At 46.6% G+C, this 24,292-nt stretch overlaps 1 protein-coding gene and 1 long non-coding RNA gene across 3 annotated transcripts; one reads left to right on the plus strand and one right to left on the minus strand.

The window, feature by feature from the left end:
* Window positions 1-12,032: 12,032 nt before the first annotated feature.
* Window positions 12,033-21,813, minus strand: GLUL (glutamate-ammonia ligase). Of its 2 annotated transcripts, XM_007122672.4 has the most exons (8): window positions 21,664-21,791; window positions 20,502-20,615; window positions 18,824-19,002; window positions 17,384-17,545; window positions 15,657-15,803; window positions 14,912-15,039; window positions 14,508-14,707; window positions 12,033-13,930 (listed from the first exon to the last, which is right to left on the minus strand). In XM_007122672.4, exons 2-8 carry the CDS (start codon window positions 20,510-20,512, stop codon window positions 13,612-13,614), a joined length of 1,146 nt encoding a protein of 381 aa, XP_007122734.1. In that variant the 5' UTR covers window positions 20,513-20,615; window positions 21,664-21,791; the 3' UTR covers window positions 12,033-13,611. The 2 variants fall into 2 exon arrangements, with proteins under 2 accessions (XP_007122734.1, XP_007122735.1); XM_007122673.4 differs by lacking the exon at window positions 20,502-20,615 and having other exon boundaries at window positions 21,664-21,813.
* A 255-nt stretch (window positions 21,814-22,068) lies between these two features.
* On the plus strand, window positions 22,069-23,258 carry LOC129391919 (uncharacterized). Its single transcript, XR_008616797.1, has 2 exons — window positions 22,069-22,154; window positions 22,510-23,258. It is a non-coding gene; the product is annotated as an uncharacterized lncRNA (long non-coding RNA).
* The last annotated feature ends 1,034 nt before the right edge of the window (window positions 23,259-24,292 follow it).

Raw genomic sequence — 24,292 nt, forward strand, 5'->3', positions numbered from 1 at the left:
AAAAAATGTCTTATGAGCAAACTAAACAAGCTGAAAAAAATGTAAACTGGATTTAAGTTAAAGTTAGATGGATTGGTATCTGGTTGAACAATGAATATTCATAGAGCATTGATTGATGAATTGATTCCAACCTGAAAGGAAGTCTTCCAGAGTTTTGCAGCAGAATATCCACTTAGCTCTGCCTCCATTCTGTTTTTTGTCATTTACTTGATTGAAGAATTTATAGTAGTCCAGTTACATAATTTACCAGTGACTCAAAGGGAGAAACAAGATAAATTCAAAAAGATCACAATGGCTTGAAAAAGTTGTACCAAAGTCAGCAAGATGATTTGTAACAAGGATAAACTTTTGTTTTTTTTAATATTTATTTTATACTGGACTATAGTTGATTTACAATGTTGTGGTAATTTCAGGTGTACAGCAAAGTGATTCAGTTATACATATACATATAGCTATTCTTTTTCAAATTATTTTGCCATTTAGGTTATTACAGAATATTAAGCAAAGTACCCTGTGCTATACAGTAGGTCCTTGCTGATTATCTATTTTAAATACAGTAGTGTGTTTGGACTTCCCTGGTGGTCCAATGGTTAAGACTCTGCACTCCCAATGCTTATGAAGGCCTAAAATTCAAAAGCACAAGTGTATGTTGGTTTAAGAGCAATGTATTCCTTTTCCCAAGGATTTTAATAGACTGCAAAGCAACAGGTATAAGACTTTCAAAAAGTCAACAAAATTTTTCTTATGTTAATTAGAAATTTGGTGTCTAGAAGAAGGAAGAAGCAGGCACCTGTTTTTCTTTCTTTAATAAATGTATTTATTTATTTATTTATTTTGGCTCTGTTGGGTCTTCGTTGCTGCGCAGGCTTTCTCTAGTTGCGGTGAGCAGGGGCTACTCTTCATTGCGGTGTGCGGGCTTCTCATTGCTGTGGCTTCTCTTTGTTGCAGAGTATGGGCTCTAGGCGCGGGCTTCAGTAGTTGTGTAGGGAACTAAGATCCCACAAGCTGAGCGGCAGGGCCAAAACAAACAAACAAACAAACAAACAAAAAACCCTGAATTTATCCATGCATTCAACAACACTTACTGAGTATCTACTAGGAACTTGGATAGATATCAGAAAGAATGCCAAAGATAAGGTAGAGGGTTCTGAATTTACAACCATAAAATGTTATTTTACTTCATCTGAAGCCAATAGTAGTGATATTGAGGTGGCTTCAGCAATCTCATAATCTCCATCAGAATCTCTACTCAGCCATTCCAAATAGATTTACAAGCTAAGTAAAAAGTGTCCCTGTTCTCTAAACGCAGGGACAAGTCTCCAGGCTGCCCTGATGACCCAAGAGCTGCCCTGTGCCCCTCCTTTCAATGGAGCCCTCGCTGCACTGCGAGCTTGCATTGCTGGGTCCCTGGCCCTGCCCAGAGCTGGAAATAAATTCAGGAGAATTACCTGGTGCCCAGAACACAAGGAAAAGGTGACGAGTGGCTGCTGCTGGTGATGTCACTGCCCATGGTCCCCTGGAAGCAGGTGGCCTCCTCGCGACTCTGACCCAGCCTCTTCAGGTGAACCTGCCCCCTTCCTGTCACCTTCCTGGACCCCCAAAACAATATCAATGTCCCTTGTGTCTTGGGGAGTATTTCCTTTAAGTCTTCTCAGAGGCTCCCTTTCTTGGGGAGCCCTCTGTGCCCTCCCCCAGTAAGATTTAAAGTGTTTGAGCTTTCATTTAAGGACTACTGGGGAAGTAGTCTCCCCGGTAGCTTCAGATTTCCACCCAGCTTCAGATTTCCACCCAGCTTCGGTTTCCACCCAGCAACCCAACCTTCCCCTGAGGCAAAGAAACAAAAATCCCAGCTAACCGAGGGCCAAGCTGTGGGGTCAGCTGGGGGTGGGGGAGGGGAGGACTACGGGCTAAAGTGCTCTTGGAACCACCCTCAGTAACCTTAGCACAAGGGTAGACAGGATACTGTACACTGGGTGAACGCGGCCCTAATTTTTTAAAATACAAATTTTCGTAGTGAGACTGGCAAGCTTTTTATTTATTTATTTTAAATTTAAATCAATTAATTAATTTATTTTTGGCTGTGTTGGGTCCTCGTTGCTGTGTGCGGGCTTTCTCTAGTTGCGGTGAGCGGGGGCTACTCTTTGTTGCGGAGCATGGGCTCTAGGCCCGCAGGGCTTCAGTAGTTGTGGTTCGCGGGCTCTAGAGCGCAGGATCGGTAGTTGCAGCGCACGGGCTTAGTTGCTCCGCGGCATGTGGGATCTTCCCGGACCAGGGCTCGAACCCGTGTCCCCTGCATTGGCAGGCAGATTCTTAACCACTGCGTCACCAGGGAAGTCCTTGGCAAGCTTTTTAATACCAACAAAATTTTAGAAAAATCATGAAAACAAATTATGAAGTGGTAATCAGAAACAAAAGGCCTGATCATGACAAATAGGCTAAGAAAAAGTCATGACAACCTGGCCAGATATTTTTTTATTCTTTTCTTTTCTTTTTCTTTTTCTTTCTTTTTCTTTTTTTTTATAGTGTCACTAAAGTAGTAAATAAGTACAAATCTTTTCTGACAAAATTTGTCTTGATTTCCGTTAGACATTTGAAAAAATGTCTTATGAGCAAACTAAACAAGCTGAAAAAAATGTAAACTGGATTTAAGTTAAAGTTAGATGGATTGGTATCTGGTTGAACAATGAATATTCATAGAGCATTGATTGATGAATTGATTCCAACCTGAAAGGAAGTCTTCCAGAGTTTTGCAGCAGAATATCCACTTAGCTCTGCCTCCATTCTGTTTTTTGTCATTTACTTGATTGAAGAATTTATAGTAGTCCAGTTACATAATTTACCAGTGACTCAAAGGGAGAAACAAGATAAATTCAAAAAGATCACAATGGCTTGAAAAAGTTGTACCAAAGTCAGCAAGATGATTTGTAACAAGGATAAACTTTTGTTTTTTTTAATATTTATTTTATACTGGACTATAGTTGATTTACAATGTTGTGGTAATTTCAGGTGTACAGCAAAGTGATTCAGTTATACATATACATATAGCTATTCTTTTTCAAATTATTTTGCCATTTAGGTTATTACAGAATATTAAGCAAAGTACCCTGTGCTATACAGTAGGTCCTTGCTGATTATCTATTTTAAATACAGTAGTGTGTTTGGACTTCCCTGGTGGTCCAATGGTTAAGACTCTGCACTCCCAATGCTTATGAAGGCCTAAAATTCAAAAGCACAAGTGTATGTTGGTTTAAGAGCAATGTATTCCTTTTCCCAAGGATTTTAATAGACTGCAAAGCAACAGGTATAAGACTTTCAAAAAGTCAACAAAATTTTTCTTATGTTAATTAGAAATTTGGTGTCTAGAAGAAGGAAGAAGCAGGCACCTGTTTTTCTTTCTTTAATAAATGTATTTATTTATTTATTTATTTTGGCTCTGTTGGGTCTTCGTTGCTGCGCAGGCTTTCTCTAGTTGCGGTGAGCAGGGGCTACTCTTCATTGCGGTGTGCGGGCTTCTCATTGCTGTGGCTTCTCTTTGTTGCAGAGTATGGGCTCTAGGCGCGGGCTTCAGTAGTTGTGTCACGTGGGCTCAGTAGTTGTGGCTTGTGGGCTCTAGAGCGCAGGCTCAGTAGTTGTGGCGCACGGGCTTAGTTGCTCCGTGTCAGGTGGGAATCTTCCCAGACCAGGGATCGAACCCGTGTCCCCTGCATTGGCAGGCAGATTCTTAACCACTGCGCCACCAGGGAAGTCCAAGACACCTGTTTTAAAATCATATCCATTAGAATTGTCCTACAGAATCAGCCTTTTAGAACTGGATCAATGATCCAGAGAATATCTAGAGGAATAAGAACAGGCTGGGGAAGGATCTAGAAGTCATTGCAGGACAGAAGTAACCGGGAATGTTCAATGTGAAAAAGAAATGACTCAATGGAGACATGAGTCCTGTCTTCAACTCTCTCAAGAATTTTCATCTGAGAAAGATTAACCTCCTGGGTCTGTGTAATTTCAGAGGGCAGAATGAGGATAAAGAAGAAAAGAAAAGAAAAAAGAAAGGAAAAGACAAACAGCAACTACAGAGAAGCAACTTTTACCTCATCATAAAGAAAAGCATAAAGCATTTCATAAATGGAAAGGGCTTCCTTATAATATAGTGATCTCCCTGCCCTAGAGAGTTTGAGCATAAAGTGCCTGACAGCCTATAATGAATGCTGTAAAAACAGTTTCTAAACCTGGAAGGCTGCACAAAATCAGCCGTTGGGCAGGAGTTTTTAACCTGAGTCCCTGGATAGGCTTCAGGCAGACTCTGAACACACTGAAATTATAAATAAAGCTTATTTTAGGGGGGCATCTGTATGTATCCATAACTGCTTCTATTTGTATGTTTTAACCAGAGTGTCCAAGAAAGGAATAACCCCAAATAAAGTTTAGGGTGACTGCCCTAGGCTGACTTCCACTTCTGATTCTAGGATTCAAATTCCTGCACCAACATCTTTGCGTGCCAAAGGTCAGTGAAACTTCCAATGAGCATGCATTGACAAGAAAAGAGGATTCTTTGGATGCCTGGGACATAGATGTGGGCCATCCCTACCTCAGCATCACTACTTTGGGCTTCAGATTTTTTTCTTTTTTCTTTTTTTTTTTGGCCATGCCACACCATGGCTTGCAGGATCTTAGTTCCCTAACCAGGGATCGAACCCAGGCCCCCCCGCATTGGAAACTTGCTAACCACTGAACCACCAGGGAATTCCCTTGGCTTCTGATCTAATCTGTAGTAAATGAAACAAAGTGACATTTTGTGGGTACAAATTCAAAACCCTTTAGCCTTCTTTGGCACCTGCTCCTGATGTCTACCCAAGCTCCTGGAAGCGGGTGAGAGTAGGCTCTAATCTTCTGAAATACGGCAGAAGAAAAAGGCCTCAGGTCTCCAGGACCCTCTGGGGCTTTCCTACTCACCAGTCCCTGACTCACGCAGTCAGCATGGAATTGTCTTGTAGGCTGCATGAATGGAGACAGTGTCATGCCTGTTCGTCTTCCACCTAGAACACTCTGTGCTACACCATGCCAGGCAGCTGCAGCCTCCAATAGGACACCAGTGGGCCCCGGGGTGATGCCTGCAGACAGCTGGCACTCAGCAAGCTTTTCCACAGATTGTGACCTGAAGGAGGCCTCCAGCCCAGCTCAAATGAGGGGAGGAGAACTTTTCAGGTAGCAGATCCTGTCACTGGAGACCAAGAACATATGAACAGGCAGGAGAAATAAATAGTCTCCTTATCCCCACTCTCCCTTCCAGTTTTTCTCTCTTTTCTGCTCCTCCATTCTTACTCTCTTTCCGAATTCTCTCTCCACTTCTTTGATTGCTCTTCCCCTCCCCTTCTGTGTGACATCTCAGTTGGCTCAGTGTCACTATTCAAAATTTTAGTTACATAGTATGGCTTATGAAAGCAAAATAACCCTGCCGCCTGCCATGCCAGGCTGGGTGAAACCCAGATGAAAAAAAAAAAAAACCTGGTGCTCGGTGCTTCTGGGTTTTCTTGGATTCTTTGCAAGGGAGATCAGCAGAAAAGGGCTTGCATGTTCTGAGGGCACCAGACATCTGAGTCTCTCTTGAGATGAACCCAGTCAGGTCTTGGAGCTTTCCAGCCTGTTAAAAGGCAGAGGAAGAACAGGTCAGAGACAAGGGAAGGTGGGGCTGGAGTGAGCAGTGGCAAAGACAGACTCAATGATTAAATAAACGTGAGAACTAGGACAGGAACCTTCCATTCTTTCCATACTCTGTCACCACCTCTGGAATTCTAAGTTGGCATCTCTGCCGAAAACTTGGCACAATACACACTAGTTTAGTAGCCCCTAGATGTATTTCTCGGTTTCTCAATAGATGTGAAGACAAAGGGCAGGTCTGTATCAATAGTTTCAAGCTCCCAGAAGTGACTTAAGTTAACCTCGTCCCCTGGGAGATGTCCCTGGCTCCCAGATCTTGATTATTCAGACAGAAATATTAATGCAACCCCCCCACCAGGGGTCTCTCCTGGGAATGCTCTTGTAAGAACATAGTTTTTTGCGGTTTCTGGGTTTGTATTCATTCTGCTGAGGACTCGCCTTTTTTTCCCTAAGTATGGATCAGGAAAAGGGCTGATCCATGACGTCATTTTTTAGGATTAGAGAAAGTTTAGCCTAGGCTAAAGGGGAATCCATCACACTGTGTATATATCTTCTCCAAACATTTTAATCCAGGTGAAATGTGGATTACAATGACCATCAAGGGCATCTTTGACAGGAAGGAGATATCTCACAGAGGAGCTTGCAGGTTTGGGCTTGTAGTGGAGCTAATATGAATGGAGAGGTTCCATCCACCTGGCTTTGGAAGGCCTATAGGAGTCCAGTCTGGGAATTTACTTTATATGCACACACACTTGGGTGCATTTTTGGTCCCTGGAATCATTGCCTCTATTTTTTTGCCTGCTCCGTGTTCCCTGTATGGCTCCCAGAGGACCTTCCTGCTGTTTGGGATGGAGAAAGGGAAAGACATATCCAAATGATTCCTCGCTCCCAATTAAGTGCAGGCATTGAACTGGAAATCGTTAATTCCACTCTCTGACAGACAAGAGAGAATCATTAAAAACAGGAATCAAAGAAATGAAACCAGAAACTGTAAATAAAAGACTTTCTCCCCAGGATAATACTTCAATCTTTACTATTGTCTCAGGGCCAAAGCTGCTCATCGTGATACATTTAAAGATTGGCCCAAGCTCAAGAGGTGGAGCTTTTCCTTCCTCTAAGCGTGGACTGAATTTCGTGACTCAGTTCCAGCATATAGAGCATGGCAAAAGTGATGGGATATCACTTCTAAGATTAGGTTATAAAAAGACTGTGTCTTCCATCTCTCTCTCTCTCGCTTTCATTTTCTTTCTTGCTTCACTCACTCTGAAGAAAGATGTGTCATGAGTGGCACTGTGGAAAGGCCTGTGTGGCAAGGAACTGTAGCCTCCTGCCCAGTCATGTGACTGAGCTTGGGAACAGATCCTGTAGTGCAGTCACATCTTCATAAACTGCAGCTCTGACAGTTTGAAACTCTGAGGCAGAACCACCCAGCTACGTCACTCCCAGATTCCTGACCCCAGGAAACCGTATCAGATAATAAATATTTGCTGTTTTCAGCTGCTCTATTTTTGGAGTAATTTGTTATGCAATGATGGGTAACACACTTCAATGCTTTCAAATTACATATATCCCTCAGGGATGGAGAGTACTGGGCTAATTTCCCTGGGAAAGATTGTCATCCACCTTTAAGATTCCTGTACATGAAGCAGGAGTCTTCAAACAGAGAGAAACTGTTCTCTCTAACCTAGAAGAAATGAGTTTTAAATAGGTTAAATATTCCTATTATTACTCATACTAAAATGTTGCCTCATATTTTTTCTCCCCAAAGAAACCCTGTGTCAAGGTGTGACTTGTTCATTTCTTTCAGACTTCTCCAACATCCCTGACTTTCTGAATTTAGCTGTGAACCTTGATCACAAATAAATAACTGTAAGTTGAAAGCAGTCATCCTTCAAGAAAGCAAATTTAACCCTTAACTGCTTCATTTCACGGTAGAACATGGTTCACTGCACGGAATTCTAAATCCAGAAGGAATTTCAGGGATGCCCATAGCTTATCTTGGGCTGATTCTATTAAGATGGTGTCAATTTCTGTACAAATGAATCATTTAATGCCAGATAGTCTAGGTATCAATGTGTTCCCAAACTGTCTCCTCCTTAGGGAAGGGAGGAACCTGCAAGACTCAGCTGTTTCCAGGATAGAGCAGATGGGGTGATCATCCTTGAAGGTCCTGCATTTGGGACCAGGGAGAGGAGACTATTTCTGGACCAGGTAATTTGGGACTAACTGCAGGAGAAAGGAAGCTCATACACAAATCATTAACATCTAAGATTCATGCTTGTGATAAACTGCCCTCTCACCCCCATCCTCCACCCTCTAATCACTTCTTTTAGCCACTGACACTGATAATGACCTTTCCAGTTAATTTGACAAACATTTACCAAAGGCTTACATGGCTACAGTGCCTTAAGTAGGTTAAGCCATAATGTATTTATGTAAAGATGTTAATAGGGTGGCAGTTTCTGGTTCCTAAGCCCACCTAGGAATGAGTCTGGAGGTAGGTTATTTGGGGAGGAGAAACCGAGTACATTCATTTCATGATCCTCTCTTGTAAATAAAGCCCTGGGGAAGTGGATTCTCCTACTATACTGTCTCTCTTAATATATCACAAATTCCTTGCCAGAGACCAGACAAGTCACTTCTCTGCCCCTCCCCCAATCCTCTTTCCTCCCTTCTACCAGTATGATACTGTACTTCATTATATAGCATTATTTGAGAAGTTATCAAAAGAGCTCAAAAAATCATTTGAGGATAAGCTAGTGTACATAACAATATGTCCTGAAGTCTCATACTGTTTCATGATGCCAATGACACTCTTTTAGCTGTAAGAGGGAGGGTCATGAAGAAGAGGAAGAATTTCTATTCAGTTGACACCCTCATTCCTATGTTTGCACCAAAACACCAAAAATAGTGCCTATTTGGTCCACATTATATCTATTAAATTTTGGAGGTATCTTGAATGCCTCTTCCATTTAACGTCAGTAGAGCAGAATAATAGTCACAAAGGAGGAGTTATTCTGAATCTTTATTGAAAGGCAAGTGCAGAAAGGCTGTCATGCAGAGTTTAGATTTGATGAGTGTGCACCCACTGGAGTTAAGCCTATAGATCTGCTGACTATGTCATAAGGTGGAGGAGTAGAGGAAGCAGTCACAACCTCAAGACAATGTAAGTGACTTAATCTGAAATCCATGAGAAAGAGGACAACTTGCTGAGGTCCAAGGCCCTGCAAAAGCAAGTCATCAAATGACAATAGGAACTGCATAGACACTTGGACTAGGACACCACCCCCTTTATATCAGAGGGGCTCCAGGCAGTGAATCATAGATAAACAATTAGTTGGCAGTGCCCAAAAACTTCTTGTCCATTAAGCACAGGAGAGGGTAGAATTAGAAAGGGTTGGCGGTAGAGCCATGCTTTGAGAATGATTATAGCATCTATGTCCTGCCTCCCCACTCCTAGTGACAGCTTTTCAGACCAGTGAATCGGCTTGAATATGTACTGCTTCTGGAAGAGATATTCTTAAGTTCCTGTCTCCTTTATAAAGTGCTATAGCTTTTGCAGAAGGTTCATGTAGGGTACCTGGATTGTGTTCTAATGTGTACATATATGCATATGTCCTAATATGGTATGTGTCTATATTTTATATATGTGCATATATCTGCATATTATAAAATCAAGTTGACTTTTTTTTTTAATGAGTAGCTGGTGATTGAGCTAAAGCCTATAAAATGATAGGGCTCTAATCAAGTCAAATTGGTTACAGTAGCAATCTACCTGAAGCCTTTGGAATGACATTGTAACTTGCCACTACTCATAAAGCAACACGAGGCTCTCGGCAGCCTGACTCCAGCCAGAACCAACCACGCCAGCAGTCATTAAAAATTCAGTAAAACAGAACTTCATCTTAGTGCCATGACCAGAGTTAAAACACAGCCAAACCACCAAGACCTCATGGGTTTAACACCACCCAATAGAGTTGTGGGCTTAAAGCTTGCAAAACTGGTACTTAAAAATAATTCATGAAACAAGCCCTGCAGGCACCATGACAGGTCGGGATACAGCCCTGAGAAAGAAAAACAGGATCCCTGCCTTCATGAAGTTTACAATCAAAAAGTCTAGTGAGTGAAGGGCTTTCTTTGCGATAGCAAGTTACTTTTCAAACTTTGTACTTTTATTGGTGTAAGGGCCAAGGAGTAGCTGGAATTGCCTAAGTGCAGCCTTTGGTGAGATATTTGGAGCCCCGGCATCAAGTATTTGTTTAGGAAGTTCTTTTTTTTTGCAGTACGCGGTCCTCTCACTGCCGTGGCCTCTCCCGTTGCGGACCACAGGCTCCGGACGCGCAGGCTCAGCGGCCATGGCTCACGGGCCTAGCCGCTCCGCGGCATGTGGGATCTTCCCAGACCGGGGCACGAACCCGTGTCCCCTGCATCGGCAGGCGGACTCTCAACCACTGCGCCACCAGGGAAGCCCTAGGAAGTTCTTTTATCCACTAGGGTAACATTCTACCCAGCAGCGCAGATCTGGCTTCTTAGATGATCCCAGTAGTAACCATCCAAGGAACTCCTTGGAATCCTTTATCAGCTCCTTTACGTTCTTCTACTAGCTTGTGTTGTCATTTAGCTCTTGATCCAATAACTGGCAGGATGGAATTAAGGGAACTCGTGTTTAAAATGGAGAAACTCCTTTTGTGAATACTGGCCTGTCTCTTTAAGGCTGAAGGCTTGGCCCTCATTCTGTTTAATGTGTCACTGATAAAGTTATCACATAACCTAGTGTCTGCTAAATGAGCTATAAAAAACACCTTAGAAATACAAGGGGATTGCACTGTGACCTGTAGGTCAAAGCTAACTCTATGTAAGAGGGTGGAAAAGGAAATATACTAGTTGTTTCCACCTAAATCCTCATCACATGGAGAATTCCTTTCTACGTAATCTGTCATAGAATTGCTTACAATGAGCACACAAGCAAAGTGCTCAGGTTATTTCTTTAATGTAGTGCTTGCTCTGTGCAGAATACCCCCTCACCAAGAACTGTGCTGGTGACCCAGGGAAGGGAAGCCAACTTCGGCTGGAGAGGGAAATAGAGCTTCAGTTGAAAGAAATAATTTATCAGCAAAACCTGGAAAACGCCGAGAGCAAGAGGGCACTCTTAATAATCATGCCAAAACATGGTGCAGACTGGGACCACTCTCAGCAAACCAATAGGTAAGATCAACCTACTTTGAAAATGGGATATAACTTAGAAAAAAAAATGCAGATATCTAGGATTACCTAAGACTACAGCAATAAGCACTTGCCCGAAGAAAACTCATCTCTATAAATTTGCTGTAACAGGCACCAGCTACCTCCAAACTGATAGAGGACACTACTTTTTTTTTTTTTTTTTTTTGCGGTACGCGGGCTTCTCACTGTTGTGGCCTCTCCCGTTGCGGAGCACAGCCTCCGGACACGCAGGCTCAGCGGCCATGGCTCACGGGCCCAGCCGCTCCGCGGCATGTGGGATCTTCCCAGACTGGGGCACGAACCCATATCCCCTGCATCGGCAGGCAGATTCTCAACCACTGCGCCACCAGAGAAGCCCGAGGACACTACTTTTTAAAAAGGTAATTACGATTGCCCACAATACCTGGTACCTTACAAGGTCAAAGGATGAATAAGTGCTTTTGCTAGAGGTATGTGCACAGCACTGGAGAGCAGGAGGGAGCTCCTACCCAGCCTGATGTGGAAATGAACTGAGGTAGGAAGAAGCCAGGACGAGGTGGAAGAATTTCCAGGTAAAGGGACAGGGAGCAAAGGCACCGAGGTGTCAACATAGTACTTTTGGGGGTATCACAAGCAGCTCACTGGTCTAGTGCAAGGAAAAGCGTATCCCAGGCATGTCTGGGGCTGGCTTACCCTCAGCACAGCCAGCCTCAGAAGGCTTTCACCAGCATAGCAACGTGGTCAATATTTGCTATTTAGATGAATCACTGGCAGCTGGGCACAGGATGAAATGGAGACCAGTAGGGAGAGACCAGTTGAAAGCACACTAAACACTTTAGGCTACTATAAAATTAAGCCAGAGGGGTATTCAAAACAATGTGTAGCATGATAGGTCAAAGCCAAGCTCTGGAGCACATGCAGGGGACGGTTGGTGTTTGTACCCTACTGCAAAATTTTAGGGCTGGGATATGCCTTCACCCACATATCCAAATTCCCAAAGCATGGGAAAGATCTGGTTGGCAAGAAGACTCAGGAAAGATTTTTTTTTTTAATTCCAAGAACAGGTAAACCTGACCTTACTTTGCCTCTTTTTAAAAACTCCCCTTTTTTGGTAGTAAAAGGGAACGAAGTGGCACATAGGGATTTAAAAGAATCACAAAGAATCAAGTCAGAAGAGATCTTATAAATGTTAGGTTGATTTATAAGAGCTGCTCTGGGCAGTTAACACAGTTTGTTTACAATTAGTAGTTATCTAACTCTGAATATACTGTATGTACATGGCAATTAGAAGTTGTCATGGTAAGAAAAAAACCATAGCCTGCCTGCTGCAACCAACATAAAAACAGCCAGAAACAGTAGGGGAAACGTAGGGACAAGGGTGGGGTTTGTTTTTATTATAAAAGAAAAAAAAAAAAAAAAAAACTCCTCAGGAATCTAAACAAAGGAAGGGAATATTTCACACTCAGAGAATAGACACCGGGACACAAAATTACAAGTGTTTTGACTCCAGACCTGTCCTCATCTCCAACAGCAGACATGGGAAGGAGACAGCTGAAGCAAACAAGCAATTCTGTAAAACAAAGACTTAGAAACCCGACAAATATGATTAAAATCTAAACTTCTGTTTTGCTTTAAAAAAAAATTTCTTTTTAATGTATCAAAAGGCCTGCTTTAGTGACATGCTAGTCCCACCAGAAAATAACCCCCAAACCCCCTTGTCAGTAACATGCTCAAGTTGACCAGCCAACTCATATTTCCAAACCCCTGTGTGTACAAGTATGTGTGTGTCTTTTGAACCAAAGCCCCAGGGCTCAGGTGACTGCCGCTGCTCCCGCGGGCTGACACAGCCCACCCGTGTCAGCCTCCCAAGAAGGGTGAGCGGGGCAGAGAAGCCCTGAAGTGGTAGTGAGGGGATAAGAGCCCAGTAGCCAACTTGTCAAGCACCCTCCCGTCTCCCCGCAAAAGGAGACCCGACTACTCAACTCAAATTTGGCTCCCCGTGACCAGAATGGTTTTTACTCGCTAAGGAGAAAACACACATTTATCTGCACACCCATATATATAATTTTTTTGTTTTTACATTTAAATATAAAAATACTACTCTGCTTTGTGTTATAAATGGAGGACCAAACAACACGGAACTCTTTCTTTTAAGGTAGGGCTATCCATCCATTTATGCTGAGCTTGTCAGGGCATTTAGCCCCAGGCAAGGGAAGCACCACACTAGGAGATCTAGGGCATTTTCCTACCTGATTTCCCACCCTTCCTTCTCCCCTAATTCTCACTTTTAATAGAAAGTTGGTTATAACCTTATAAGTAATGGAATTTCTCACCAAGAAAGGGAAATCCTAACCTTACCACAGAATCAAGCCCCCTGCCCCCCACTCAGCTACCACGCAGAGAAAGTCCTCCCCCTCCCTTCACAAATACTATGCTCTGTCCGGATAGCTATGCCTATTGGACAAACACACCTGATTAAATGGAAGCAGTGGTTATGTTTCCCCAACCCCGCCCCGACTAACGTACTAGAAAGCTTCAGTGATAGGAAAAAAAATGGGGGGGAGGGTAGGTGGGTGTGAAGAGATTAAGAACTTGACCCCTCTATCCTGGCCAAAGAAAGCAAGAGCGAGGAATAAAAAAAGACCTTGATATCCCGCCCTTTGAGTTAACAGCTATTATGACAGGTGAGAGGGGCGAGAGTGGAAGCAGGATGTAGGATTAGGAGGGGTTTTGACGGGTGCAAGTCTAGTCCACTTAGTTTTTGTACTGGAAGGGCTCGTCGCCAGTTTCGTTGAGAAGACACGTGCGGATGAGGGCTTCTGTCACCGCAAAGGGGTCACAGTTGGCAGAGGGGCGGCGGTCCTCGAAGTAACCCTTCTGCTCCTGGCCGACAGTCCGGGGAATGCGGATGCTAGCGCCACGGTTGGCCACACCAGCAGAGAAGTCGTTGATGTTGGAGGTTTCGTGGAATCCGGTTAGGCGCCGGGCGTTGTCCAGGCCCCCCTTGGGATCGTAGGCTCGGATGTGGTACTGGTGTCGCTTGCTTAGTTTCTCGATGGCCTCCTCGATGTACCTGGAGGAGACAGTTAAGATGAGGGTCCAACCTGCCACCAGGAAACCCGCCCTTCAAGGGCAGAGGAGCAAGTGTGGATCCAAGAATGGAGTGATTCATCTACCAAAGACTGTCTTCCAGGGTCTAATTCACCAAAACATGGCCCCAGGAGAACAAATTCTCCACAAGGGCAGCACTTTGCCTTGTAACCTGTGTCTCTTAGTGCTCAGAAGAGTGCTAGACATGCAGTAGATGGTATTTGTTGAATGAAAAGACCCCAATCAAGGACTTTCTCCCACCCACAGGCATTAAATTCATTCATAAGCCTGTACTGTTACTAATTTAGTTCTTACTAAAGACTTTCAAATGCATTCATCTGTGTCAACTTTCCCCTATCACCATCCTTGAATCCTACTCCTAGAGTATTTTTTGGGTACTTTTCAAATAGAAACAAAATGACAGGATCAGAAGACAATTTTTGAAGCCAAGGGCTAAGGTACGAACTGAGAAGGCGGCTTACTCATCCCCAATACATCAAACCCTTGGCAAGTATTCTTGCAAAGAGAGTGAAACAGCCCCAGCAGGAGGCGGCACTCACTTCAGACCATTCTCCTCTCGCATGGCCTTGGTACTGAAGTTGGTGTGGCAGCCGGCACCATTCCAGTTCCCAGGAATGGGCTTAGGATCAAAGGTGGCAATCACTCCGAAGTCTTCACATACACGATGCAAGATGAAGCGGGCCACCCAGAGATGATCTCCCATGTCGATTCCTTCACAGGGCCCTATCTGGAATTCCCACTAGAGAGAACGAGAAGACTGGCCTTTAAAGCAAAACCCACTGCTCACCCCAAACCAGAAGCTCTGACACGTGCACCCTTCTCACCTCTACCCCCAGCCACCTTGAGGACTCTGGGTTAAGGAGCGGGGCCCCATAGCAGCCCTTGCTAGCAGAAGTCCCCACTCGCCCCTAGGTGGGGAAGGTGATGGACTAGAGCCATTTACCTGGGCAGGCATGACCTCGGCATTCGTGCCCCCGATCTTGATGCCGGCATACAAGCAGGCCCGGTAGTGAGCCTCCACGATATCCCTGCCATAGGCTTTGTCTGCTCCCACACCACAGTAGTAGGGACCTGCAGAGGCGTCAAGATGGAAGGTCAAGAGTCAGGACATCAAGAAAATTCCTATCTATGTGAGATGCACCGTCCAAAGTCAGAAGTCAGAAAGCTCTCAACACTTGCTCTCTGGAATCACCATCCCTGCCTTCACCTGGAGGTGCAGGAGTGGAGTGCAGGGGGCCCTCCTGGCCACATTCTCAGTAGGGCCAAAGGTTTTCCCGCAATGTTAATGTCTCAACATTCACGTCTGGATTTGGGTAGCACAAGGGCTCTCTCTCTTTATAGTATTATTTCAGCCAATCTCAGGGATACTCTCCCCTAGCTTTTTTTTTTTTTTTTTTCAGTACGCGGGCCTCTCCCGTTGCGGAACACAGGCTCCGGACGCGCAGGCTCAGCGGCCACGGCTCACGGGCCCAGCCGCTCCACGGCATGTGGGATCTTCCCGGACCGGGGCACGAACCCGTGTCCCCTGCATCGGCAGGCGGACTCTCAACCACTGCGCCACCAGGGAAGCCCTCCCCTAGCTTTTTGATCCACAAGGATTCACTCCCATCTCTGGAGAGAGAGAGACTTTCCTTGCTAATTAAGCACTTGGGGAGGAGCAAGATTCACCCCTCACCAAGGGGACTTACCTTGGGGCCCAGGGAAGCCGTTGGAAGGCCAACCAAAGGGATGCCCATCTGTGCCCATGAGAGTATATTCCTGCTCCATTCCAAACCAGGGGCGCTGGTTGCTCACCATGTCCATTATCCGTTTACAGGTGTGCCTTAAATTGGTCTCTAGGAAAAAGAGTCAACACACTATTAGAGATGTGCCGAATCCCTGCGTTGATGGGAAATAGTCCTTGGACTCCAGGTACTTGAGATGTTGATTATAAGCTGAATTGACCCAGTGTTAACCTTTCTGTGCCCCGGTCGGTGTAAAAGGGGACGATAAGAGAAGCTATGATTATATATCTGCAGGGAGACTCTCAAAAGGCTTTATTTATAACTAAACTGGGTTACAACAAAGTCACATGGGAGTGGATCCAGAACAGAGCAAGTTTTCACCTTATCTGCAAGCTGGCTCCTTCCCAAATACCAAATGTCAGGCACTTAAACCCTCTATTCACAAAATAACTGCTTCTAGCTGTCAGACTTGTTCCTAGTTTCTCAAGCATTTAGAGCCAAATCTACAATTTTTATTGAGAGAATCATTTGCCTATTAAGAGCCTTACATTCCAGGTGAGCAGATAAAGTGCTAAGTTCTATAGTATTGGTTAGTACAAAAAAAACAAAATAAAATAAAATGCGACAAGCTCAACTGGGAACAATTTCTAACCCAGAACAGAACTTTATAGACTCATTATGGCTGTTTCACTATGTCCCAGGAACAATTTTAAGACCTCTACATTACATCAAAGAAAACCCCCAACTTCGCTTTCCTAACAGCCCTGAGGTGGGTATTACGAGTCTCCGTTTTTACAAATGAGAAAATGAGGCTCAGAGATGGTAGGTAGACTGCCCAGGGTACAGCACAAGCAGCAAAGTCAGGAAACCCTGCTTGTCGACTTCAGAGCTCAGGCCCTTTACCACAGTTTGATAATGCCTCTCAAAACAAAGACAAGTAAAGTCCAGAGTCACTAAATGACTTGCCAAAAAGTCTCACTGGCTGAGTGTGGCAAGAGACTGCATGGAAGTGAGACTCCAGCTGAGCTTAAAAAGGTGAATGGTGGAGAAATGGAAGCAATGGGTATGCCAGACAAAAACCAAAGGTGCAGTTACAGCAAACCTCAAGGCAAACGTATGTTATCAGTGAAACAAGATGCTCTTATTTTAGTCAGTGGACAGAGAAAGAAGACAAGTTCTCTGGAATGAAAAGGCAACCAATATTTAACATATAATTCTTCTCAATCATTTGCACATATTAACTCAATTAATCCTCTAAACAACTTTATGAGACAGATTTCATTATTTTCCCCATTTTAAAATCGGGTAAGTGAAAAGTACAGGGGAAAAATAACTTGCCCAAGTTCATACCAAGTAAGTGGCAGATCTAGAACTCAAACCACACATTCTAACTTCAGAATCCGTGTTCTTAAAATCTACAGGCAGGAGCACTGTGACATGCGGCACGCCCCCGGCAAACAGATTTAGAATAATCCAATGTTGTTTTATGGAACCAACAATGGGAGGATGGACCATACAACCTCTCTGAACAAGGAAGTTCAGGATGGAGAGGTCCATGTCCAATCCTTCAGACTTCTAAGACAGTTCTGAGATAAGCTCGTCTTTCCAATACCGATTTTGGAATATCCTCTCCCGCCCACCTTTACAGTTCATGGATTGGGGTGGGGTATCCATACCTATCCTATACACACCTGCAGGCTTTCGGTTGTACTTGAAGACTTCACAGAACACCAGCTTGTTGGGGTCCTTGCGGAAAGGGTCCCGAAACATGGCAGCAGGGACGAGATACATGTCACTGTTGGAGCCTTCGGATTGAAAAGTACTAGAGCCATCAAAATTCCACTCCGGCAACTCTGGGGTAAAAAGAGAGGGGAAAATTATAGTTAAAATGCACAGGAACTTTTCAGATCTTCACAAGATCTATGCTCTCTTGTCCAGAAAGCCAGTGAGGCATGCATGACTGCCACTATTAACGTGCAAACCCTGATGTTTGCAGGTAGCCCTACAGTCCTTCCTATCTGAGTTCCAAGTAAGACCATTTCATCACTTTCTTAAAAGAATAACAGTCACAAGAACAACCTAAGAATGATGTTTCCTCTGTAAATAAGTCTACTGGACACCAAGGAGACAAACTGGATATGACCAGTCAGTCAGTCAGTCCTCAATAGGAGAAATAAAGATTCTCTGACAGCCAACTGTGTTGCTTCTTTCTCTAATTCCTCCCCCCACTGTGTGACGGACTGTCCTAGTTCAAGTGGTGTCCTTATTTTAACAGATGAGGAAACACACTAGCTGGATGACTTATTCAACGGTGTTCCCATGTCACTTATCCACACTATGTTTTAAAGGCCAGTTCCTTCATCACTCCAGTTGACTGAGTTCTCTGAAAGCAGAGACCAGACTCTCATCTTGTATTCCCAGGGCCTACCCAATACCTGCCACATAGCAGGTGCACAGTATATGCTTTATATTACATTCATTCATTTGCTCAAATGTGAACATTATCAGAAGAGTAACCTAACCTAAAAGCAGGTAAAAGATGATGGACCACGGTCCCTTTCCAGAAGGAGAGTGGCTATGGTTTGTTCTAGACCAAAAGAATGAAGCTGTCACAACTCATATAATACCTCCTGTAGGATAAGCAATCAGCCAGTTTAAGAATTTCCAGAAGTGGCATCAACTAAAAACTAATGATGGCTGGTCCTAGAGACCACTTTAGGGTGTTTGTTTTGCATGTAGAACCTCAGTGACACATGAGTCTGAAACAGCATTCAAAGAGTTTGTAAAGTAGATGGCATAATCAGGTTAGAGCGGTGGTTTTCAAACTGGGTTCCTGGAGGTACCTTAGGGCCAATTAAGTAGGACTGCCCAAGTAAACAAAGTTTCCAACCCCACTCTCCCCCAGACTTAGTCTCTTTTCCTTTATTATACTGGCTTACACGCAAGATTTCATTTAAATGAAGGGGTCCATTGCTGTTATGCTTGGAGGCAGCGTAGGAGCTTAATGTTGGTTGAATGAAGTCTTAAAAGTCCCGCCTTCGAAAAGCTTTACAAACTGAGGCCAAATCTAGTGGCTTGGTCTCAGGCTGCCGCCCACCCTCACGCTGCTCCCACCCAGCTCAGTCTCTCACCTTCTATACACTTGGGCTCACAGTCCAGGGTCCGGGTCTTGCAGCGCAGTCCTTCTCCAGTACCATCAATCCAGATATACATAGCTTGGACTTTCTCACCCTGAGGCAGGGACATGTACACCTGCTTGATGCCTTTGTTCAAGTGGGAGCTCGCTGAGGTGGCCATGGTGGAAGGTGTTCTGGAGAGAGACAAAATAAAATAAAATAAGAACACCAACTCTAAACAGATCCTCTGACGCAATAAGGACAATTAAATCAAGAAGCAGCGGGAGTGGTGGCCCCTCCCTTTGGAAGTCACACACTCAAAAGTACAGTACATTTATTTAACTTGCTTTCAGGGAGATTAAACTTTTATACTAGACAAAAGTCTCCTTATAAGCTTCCTCAAGCCAGAATCTAAACTTGTGAGCACTAAGCTCTACTTTTTGCAGTTTATCAGAGGTAGAGGAATTGTTTCATTTTTCACACTAAGATACTAGAGGGAGGAAAAAAACCCAAAACACAATGAAGATACAAAAGTTCTGAAACAGGAAGTCTGCCGAACAGACATCGACTCCAAGTAAAATCCAGCCACAGAAAGGCTTGGCTGCTATGATCTCTGGGTTAAGTCTTCCCTTTTCCTTACACCCCAGAGGATATCTCAGTAAAAAGGCCTTTTGAAGATTCTTCCACCCTTCCAAAAAACAACCCCCCCCGCCATTTAGTTGGTAGGATGAAACAAGGGGGCTAGCTAGAAGATTTAAGAGGCTGGTGGCTTCCTAGAAGAACAGCAGTTACTACAATTACTAAGATGTAAAAATAGCCAATCCAAGTTGGATTCTAAGATACACGCTGGCATAATTTGCATCAGTCTGAGGCAAAGTTCTCACTCACTTCAGAGAGGCGATTTAAGTTTGACCAGATTCCACCAGAGAACTTTTCAAGTAATTAAGAAATTCCCACTTCTAAATCAAAAAGCTCTGGGGTTTCAAAAGCTGAGGCATGCTAAAAACTGCAAGCCTCCACCGCAAAACTCCTGAAAGAAGAGACACTGAAGCCACAAAACCAAATCTCAACATTAAGAGGAAACGTTCTACCCCTCCTCCCTCCGCTGTCGACAGCCCAGGGTGGCTGGAAAGGGAACACACTGTTCTCCTCCAATGACTTGGGTAACTTTCTGAAGTACAGTGGCAAAGTTTCTATGGGCAACCGTCCATGTTTGCCCAGCTGAAAACATAACTGCTTCTCCCTCCAACAGCCTCACCCTTCCCCCCCATCCCCCCGAAAGAGGAGAAGCTGTCTGTCAAGCAGTGTTAGCAGACAACCACTACCTTTGCCTACTCCCTCTAGAAGACTTGGTCAGTCAAATTCCACCCCCGACGCCCATTCTGCCTTTAAAAGCCAGAGGAAGCAATCCCTGACCCTTTCAGCTCCCACTAAAAGCTATAACCCGGTCTCTGGCTTTCGTGCCCAACCTGTTACACCTCCAATTTCAAACCACGCTGTCTCCCTTTAAGCCTCGGATCCTGCTCTTTTTGGTGACGAGTTGCATGCCAACAGCCTAGTCTACTATATCAACTGGTGCCGCCGAGGGGCCAAGATTACGTGGTGGGTGCTGGGAGGGATGGGATTCTGCCGTTTTTAGCTGTTTCTGCAGCCGCAGTGGGAGCCGGGGTCCTCATCCCTGCTCCTCACTCACCCCAGCCACATAAGGTCAACGGTATCGATGCCCTCCTCAGCCTTTCTCCTTTTGGAGTGGCGTTCGCGCCTCTCGTGGGTCTCCGGCTCTCGCTGGTCCAGGCACCGGAGCTTTCTGGGCGAGGGAGACGGAGAGGGAGAGGGAGGAGTCGGAGAGCGGTCGGGATCGGACCGGGACGAGCAGGAATGCGAAGGCTGGTGGGTCAACGTCTCGATCTTGACTCGCGGTTTCTCTCTGGCGTTCACTGAGTAGGCGACGAAGCCGAAGCATTTGGAGGGGGGCCCCGAGGACCGAGACTCCAGGTCGTCATCTTCGTTCGTGGTCTTCTTCATGGATTTGCGGCCAGGGGAGGATCCCCGCTTCCCGCCCCCGGGGTGGTTGGGATAATTCACTTTGAGAGCAGCCCTTTCCCACAGAAAGGTCCCGAAAGTCGGCGCCCCGCCCCTTGGGCCCCCGTCTTTATCTCAGGGCCTAGCCGAGGGGGCCATCCCTCTCCAAGGCCAGGGCTAGGAGGGGCGGGGGATGGGGACATCCGCCGGGGAGACAGCGTGCCGCTGCTGCCCCTGTCCGGCCGGCCAGGCCTCTCCGCCCGCCGCGCCCGCCAGCCATGCCGCATCCCGAGCTCCCCATTGTTCAGTCACAGGGGTAGGCCCCCGGGAGCCCGCGGCGGGAGCGGGCCGCAACACAGACGCTCACTGCCCCTCGCCTCCGCGCAGGCGGCTAACCGCGACGACCGCCCCAGGGCCAGCCTCCGCGGAGGAAGAGAGCGAGGCTCCAGCAGGGGACCACTCCATCCACCACGCACACCACACGGCCGAGCCGGGGGCGCCGGGCCCGGGCAGTGCCTCCACAGCTCGCCCGGCCGAGCGACCTCCAGGGGCGGCGCTTCGGGCCGCAAGCAGCTGAAGGAAGATCAAAACAACTCCCCGCCCTTCTCGAAGCCCTGGCGACTCGCGCGCCCCGCCATCACCGACCCAGACCCGCCGGGAGGCACGGGCCGCGGAAGGAAGCGGAAGGGCCCGCAGGCGGAGGCGCAGAGTAGAGGCAGGAGGTGGGAAGGGGCCGAGCCGAGCTCAGCCGATCGGTCAGAGCGCGGCGGCTCGGGAGGCGGCGGGGGCGGCGCGCGACACTTCCGAGCCCCCCGGGCCGGCCAGGCGCTTACCTGGGCGGGGAGCAGGCGGCAGGGTGGGCAGGCCGCGAGAGCGAGGTGCGGAGAGGAGAGGCAAGGAGGCCGGAAGAACTGCCTATACAGCCGGCTCTTCTCCCATTCTCGGCTCTGCAGGGCAGTCTGCGGCCCCGCACGCTTTATCGGCAGCCGGGGCCGCCCCCGGCGCCCTGATTGGCTCCCAGAGGCCCGGAGCCCGGGCGGATCAGCTGATGCGCATCCCGGCACCGCGGCCATTGGGCGAGCCGCCGAGCGGGCGCTGCCGGGGTGGGGGCTAGCCGGCCCGGGAAAGAAAGAAAGGGAAAGGGCGGTGGGGGAAGGGGGTGTGGGGGAGGGGAGCGAGGAAAGGGCGGGGCGGCTGCGGCGGCTGCGGCAGAGGGACCAGTGCCTGCCGGGAAGGACCCCGCCGGCCCGGGCTGCCGCGTAGCGCCGCGGCGCCCCCGCCCGCCTGGCCTGGGGCCGGCCCCGCAGCCCAGTATTGCATCCAGGTCGGATATTTTGCGGGAGAGTTTTCTCTCTTACTAGGTCACACTGCACGCCCCAGAGCTCCCAGAGGAAATTCTGACCCACGGGCACCCACTTTTGCCTTTTGTTGTTAGAGAACCCCCGGCCCCCTTTCCCGGCCCTCGGGTCAAGTTTGTGAGGGAGCTCGCGGGGCGGGGGAAGCCCTGGGCTCGCCGCAGCCGTGGCCAGGCGTCGGAGGGGGCGGCGCAGACAGGGGGCTGCCGGGGGTAGGCCTGGAAGAGCCCCCTCCCCGGCTCTCTCGGCGGGTTTGGGGATGTGAACAGAAGTCTAGGATCTCACATTGGTAGTGAAAGTGCTGTGTTTTGTCTCATTCCACAGAAGGGATCCTGGCGGGCGGAGACACAAGTCGGGAGACCTGATTCTGCCTCTGCCACACCTGAGGCAACTCTCACAGCCTCTCTGGGCCCAAGTTCCCTCATCTATAAATAAAGCGGGACTTCCCTGGTGGTGCAGTGGTTAAGAATCCGCCTGCCAATGCAGGGGACACGGGTTCGAGCCCTGGTCCAGGAAGATACCACATGCCGCGGAGCAACTAAGCCCGTGCGCCACAACTACCGACCCTGGACCCTACAGCCCACGAGCCACAACTACTGAGCCCGTGAGCCACAACTACTGAAGACCACACGCCTAGAGCCAGTGCTCTGCAATAAGAGAAGCCACCGCTATGAGAAGCCTGCTCACTGCACCTAAGAGTAGCCCCCGCTCCCTGCAACTAGAGAAAGCCCGTGCACAGCAACGAAGACCCAACACAGCCAAAAATAAATAAAATAAAATAAATTAATTAAAAAAAATAAATAGAGCAGTTCAAGAAAGGACCTTAAAGAGTTGCTCATCAGATTTGAAATTCTGTTCAGTAAAGCGGTTCAAGAAAGGACCTTGGGCTTCCCTGGTGGTGCAGTGGTTGAGAGTCCGCCTGCCGATGCAGGGGATACGGGTTCGTGCCCCAGTCCGGGAAGATACCACATGCCGCGGAGCGGCTGGGCCCGTGTGCCATGGCCGCTGGGCCTGTGCGTCCGGAGCCTGTGCTCCGCAACGGGAGAGGCCACAGCAGTGAGAGGCCCGCGTACCACCAAAAAAAAAAAAAAGCCGCTGGGCCTGTGCGTCCGGAGCCTGTGCTCCGCAACAGGAGAGGCCACAACAGTGAGAGGCCCGCGTACAGAAAAAAAAGAAAGAAAGAAAGAACCTTAAGAGTCGCCCATCAGATATGAAATTCTGTATGCAAACTGTTTCCCGAGGGCAGCTGAAAGGAAGGTGAAGTCTTGGCATCTCCCCTTTGAAGCTCAGGGTATGTCAAAAATTGAGAATTCTTGAAACGAATTCTGTCTGTTTTTGTTTGTCAGGTAATTTATTGCACGTTTTTGTAATATGGAAAATGAGAATCAGTACCCCTTCCGCCTCTCTCCTCATAACCTTGCTATGATAGTTGAGAAAACGTGTATGTGAACACAGTCTTGAAGTGGATGCTTGTCAACAGATACACAATAATTATATATATGTATATATGTATACAACACATACACAACACACACGTGAATATAGTGTTTTCATTGCTACCAGTGCTATTACTTGATCATATTATTTTTATTGCCTGAATCCATCTGATGGTGTCTAGCCTTTATTGCATCTTTCAAGAGCCCCAGTATTTGAGACTTTGAGGTTTTCTGTTTGAAGACTAAGAAGTCATGTTTCCAGGGCCTTTGGAAGAGGAAGGGAAGAAGTTTGCTCTTCTGGTTATTTTTTGTACCACAAATATGGAAAAGAAATGTTGCCTGTGACCACACACACATAATTTGGCTTCTTTGGTCAACATCCCTTCCCTGTGAGAGTGTGTCTAACACTGTAGTGATTTAAAATGAGAAATGCAAGATTCATCTCAAACAGGGGCTTTTGGTATGTTTCAGACAGGTAACATTGTGGACCAGGTAAGTCGCCTTGCAAGTGTAAGGGATTCCATCCTTTATGTGATCCTTCGATATGATGGTTAAAAGCTGGGCTTCAGTTCACTCAACGCAGGTTCAGATTTGGGCTTTACTTCTTACCACCTTTGTGTTGGGGTAGATACTTAGCCCTAGAGCCTCAGATTCCTTGCCTCCAAAATAAG

The sequence above is a fragment of the Physeter macrocephalus genome, unplaced genomic scaffold (assembly GCF_002837175.3).
Source record: "Physeter macrocephalus isolate SW-GA unplaced genomic scaffold, ASM283717v5 random_1187, whole genome shotgun sequence".
NCBI classification, from domain to species: Eukaryota; Metazoa; Chordata; class Mammalia; order Artiodactyla; family Physeteridae; genus Physeter; species Physeter macrocephalus.

What these genes read in the sequence shown, in the direction of transcription:
- GLUL (XM_007122672.4), bottom strand. An exon ending in GTACAACCGAAAGCCTGCAG is followed by an intron (nt 15,804 to 17,383) that starts GTGTGTATAGGA and finishes TCTTTTTCCTAG; the next exon opens with AGACCAATTTAAGGCACACC. An exon ending in CCGAGGTCATGCCTGCCCAG is followed by an intron (nt 14,708 to 14,911) that starts GTAAATGGCTCT and finishes CGTTCTCTCTAG; the next exon opens with TGGGAATTCCAGATAGGGCC.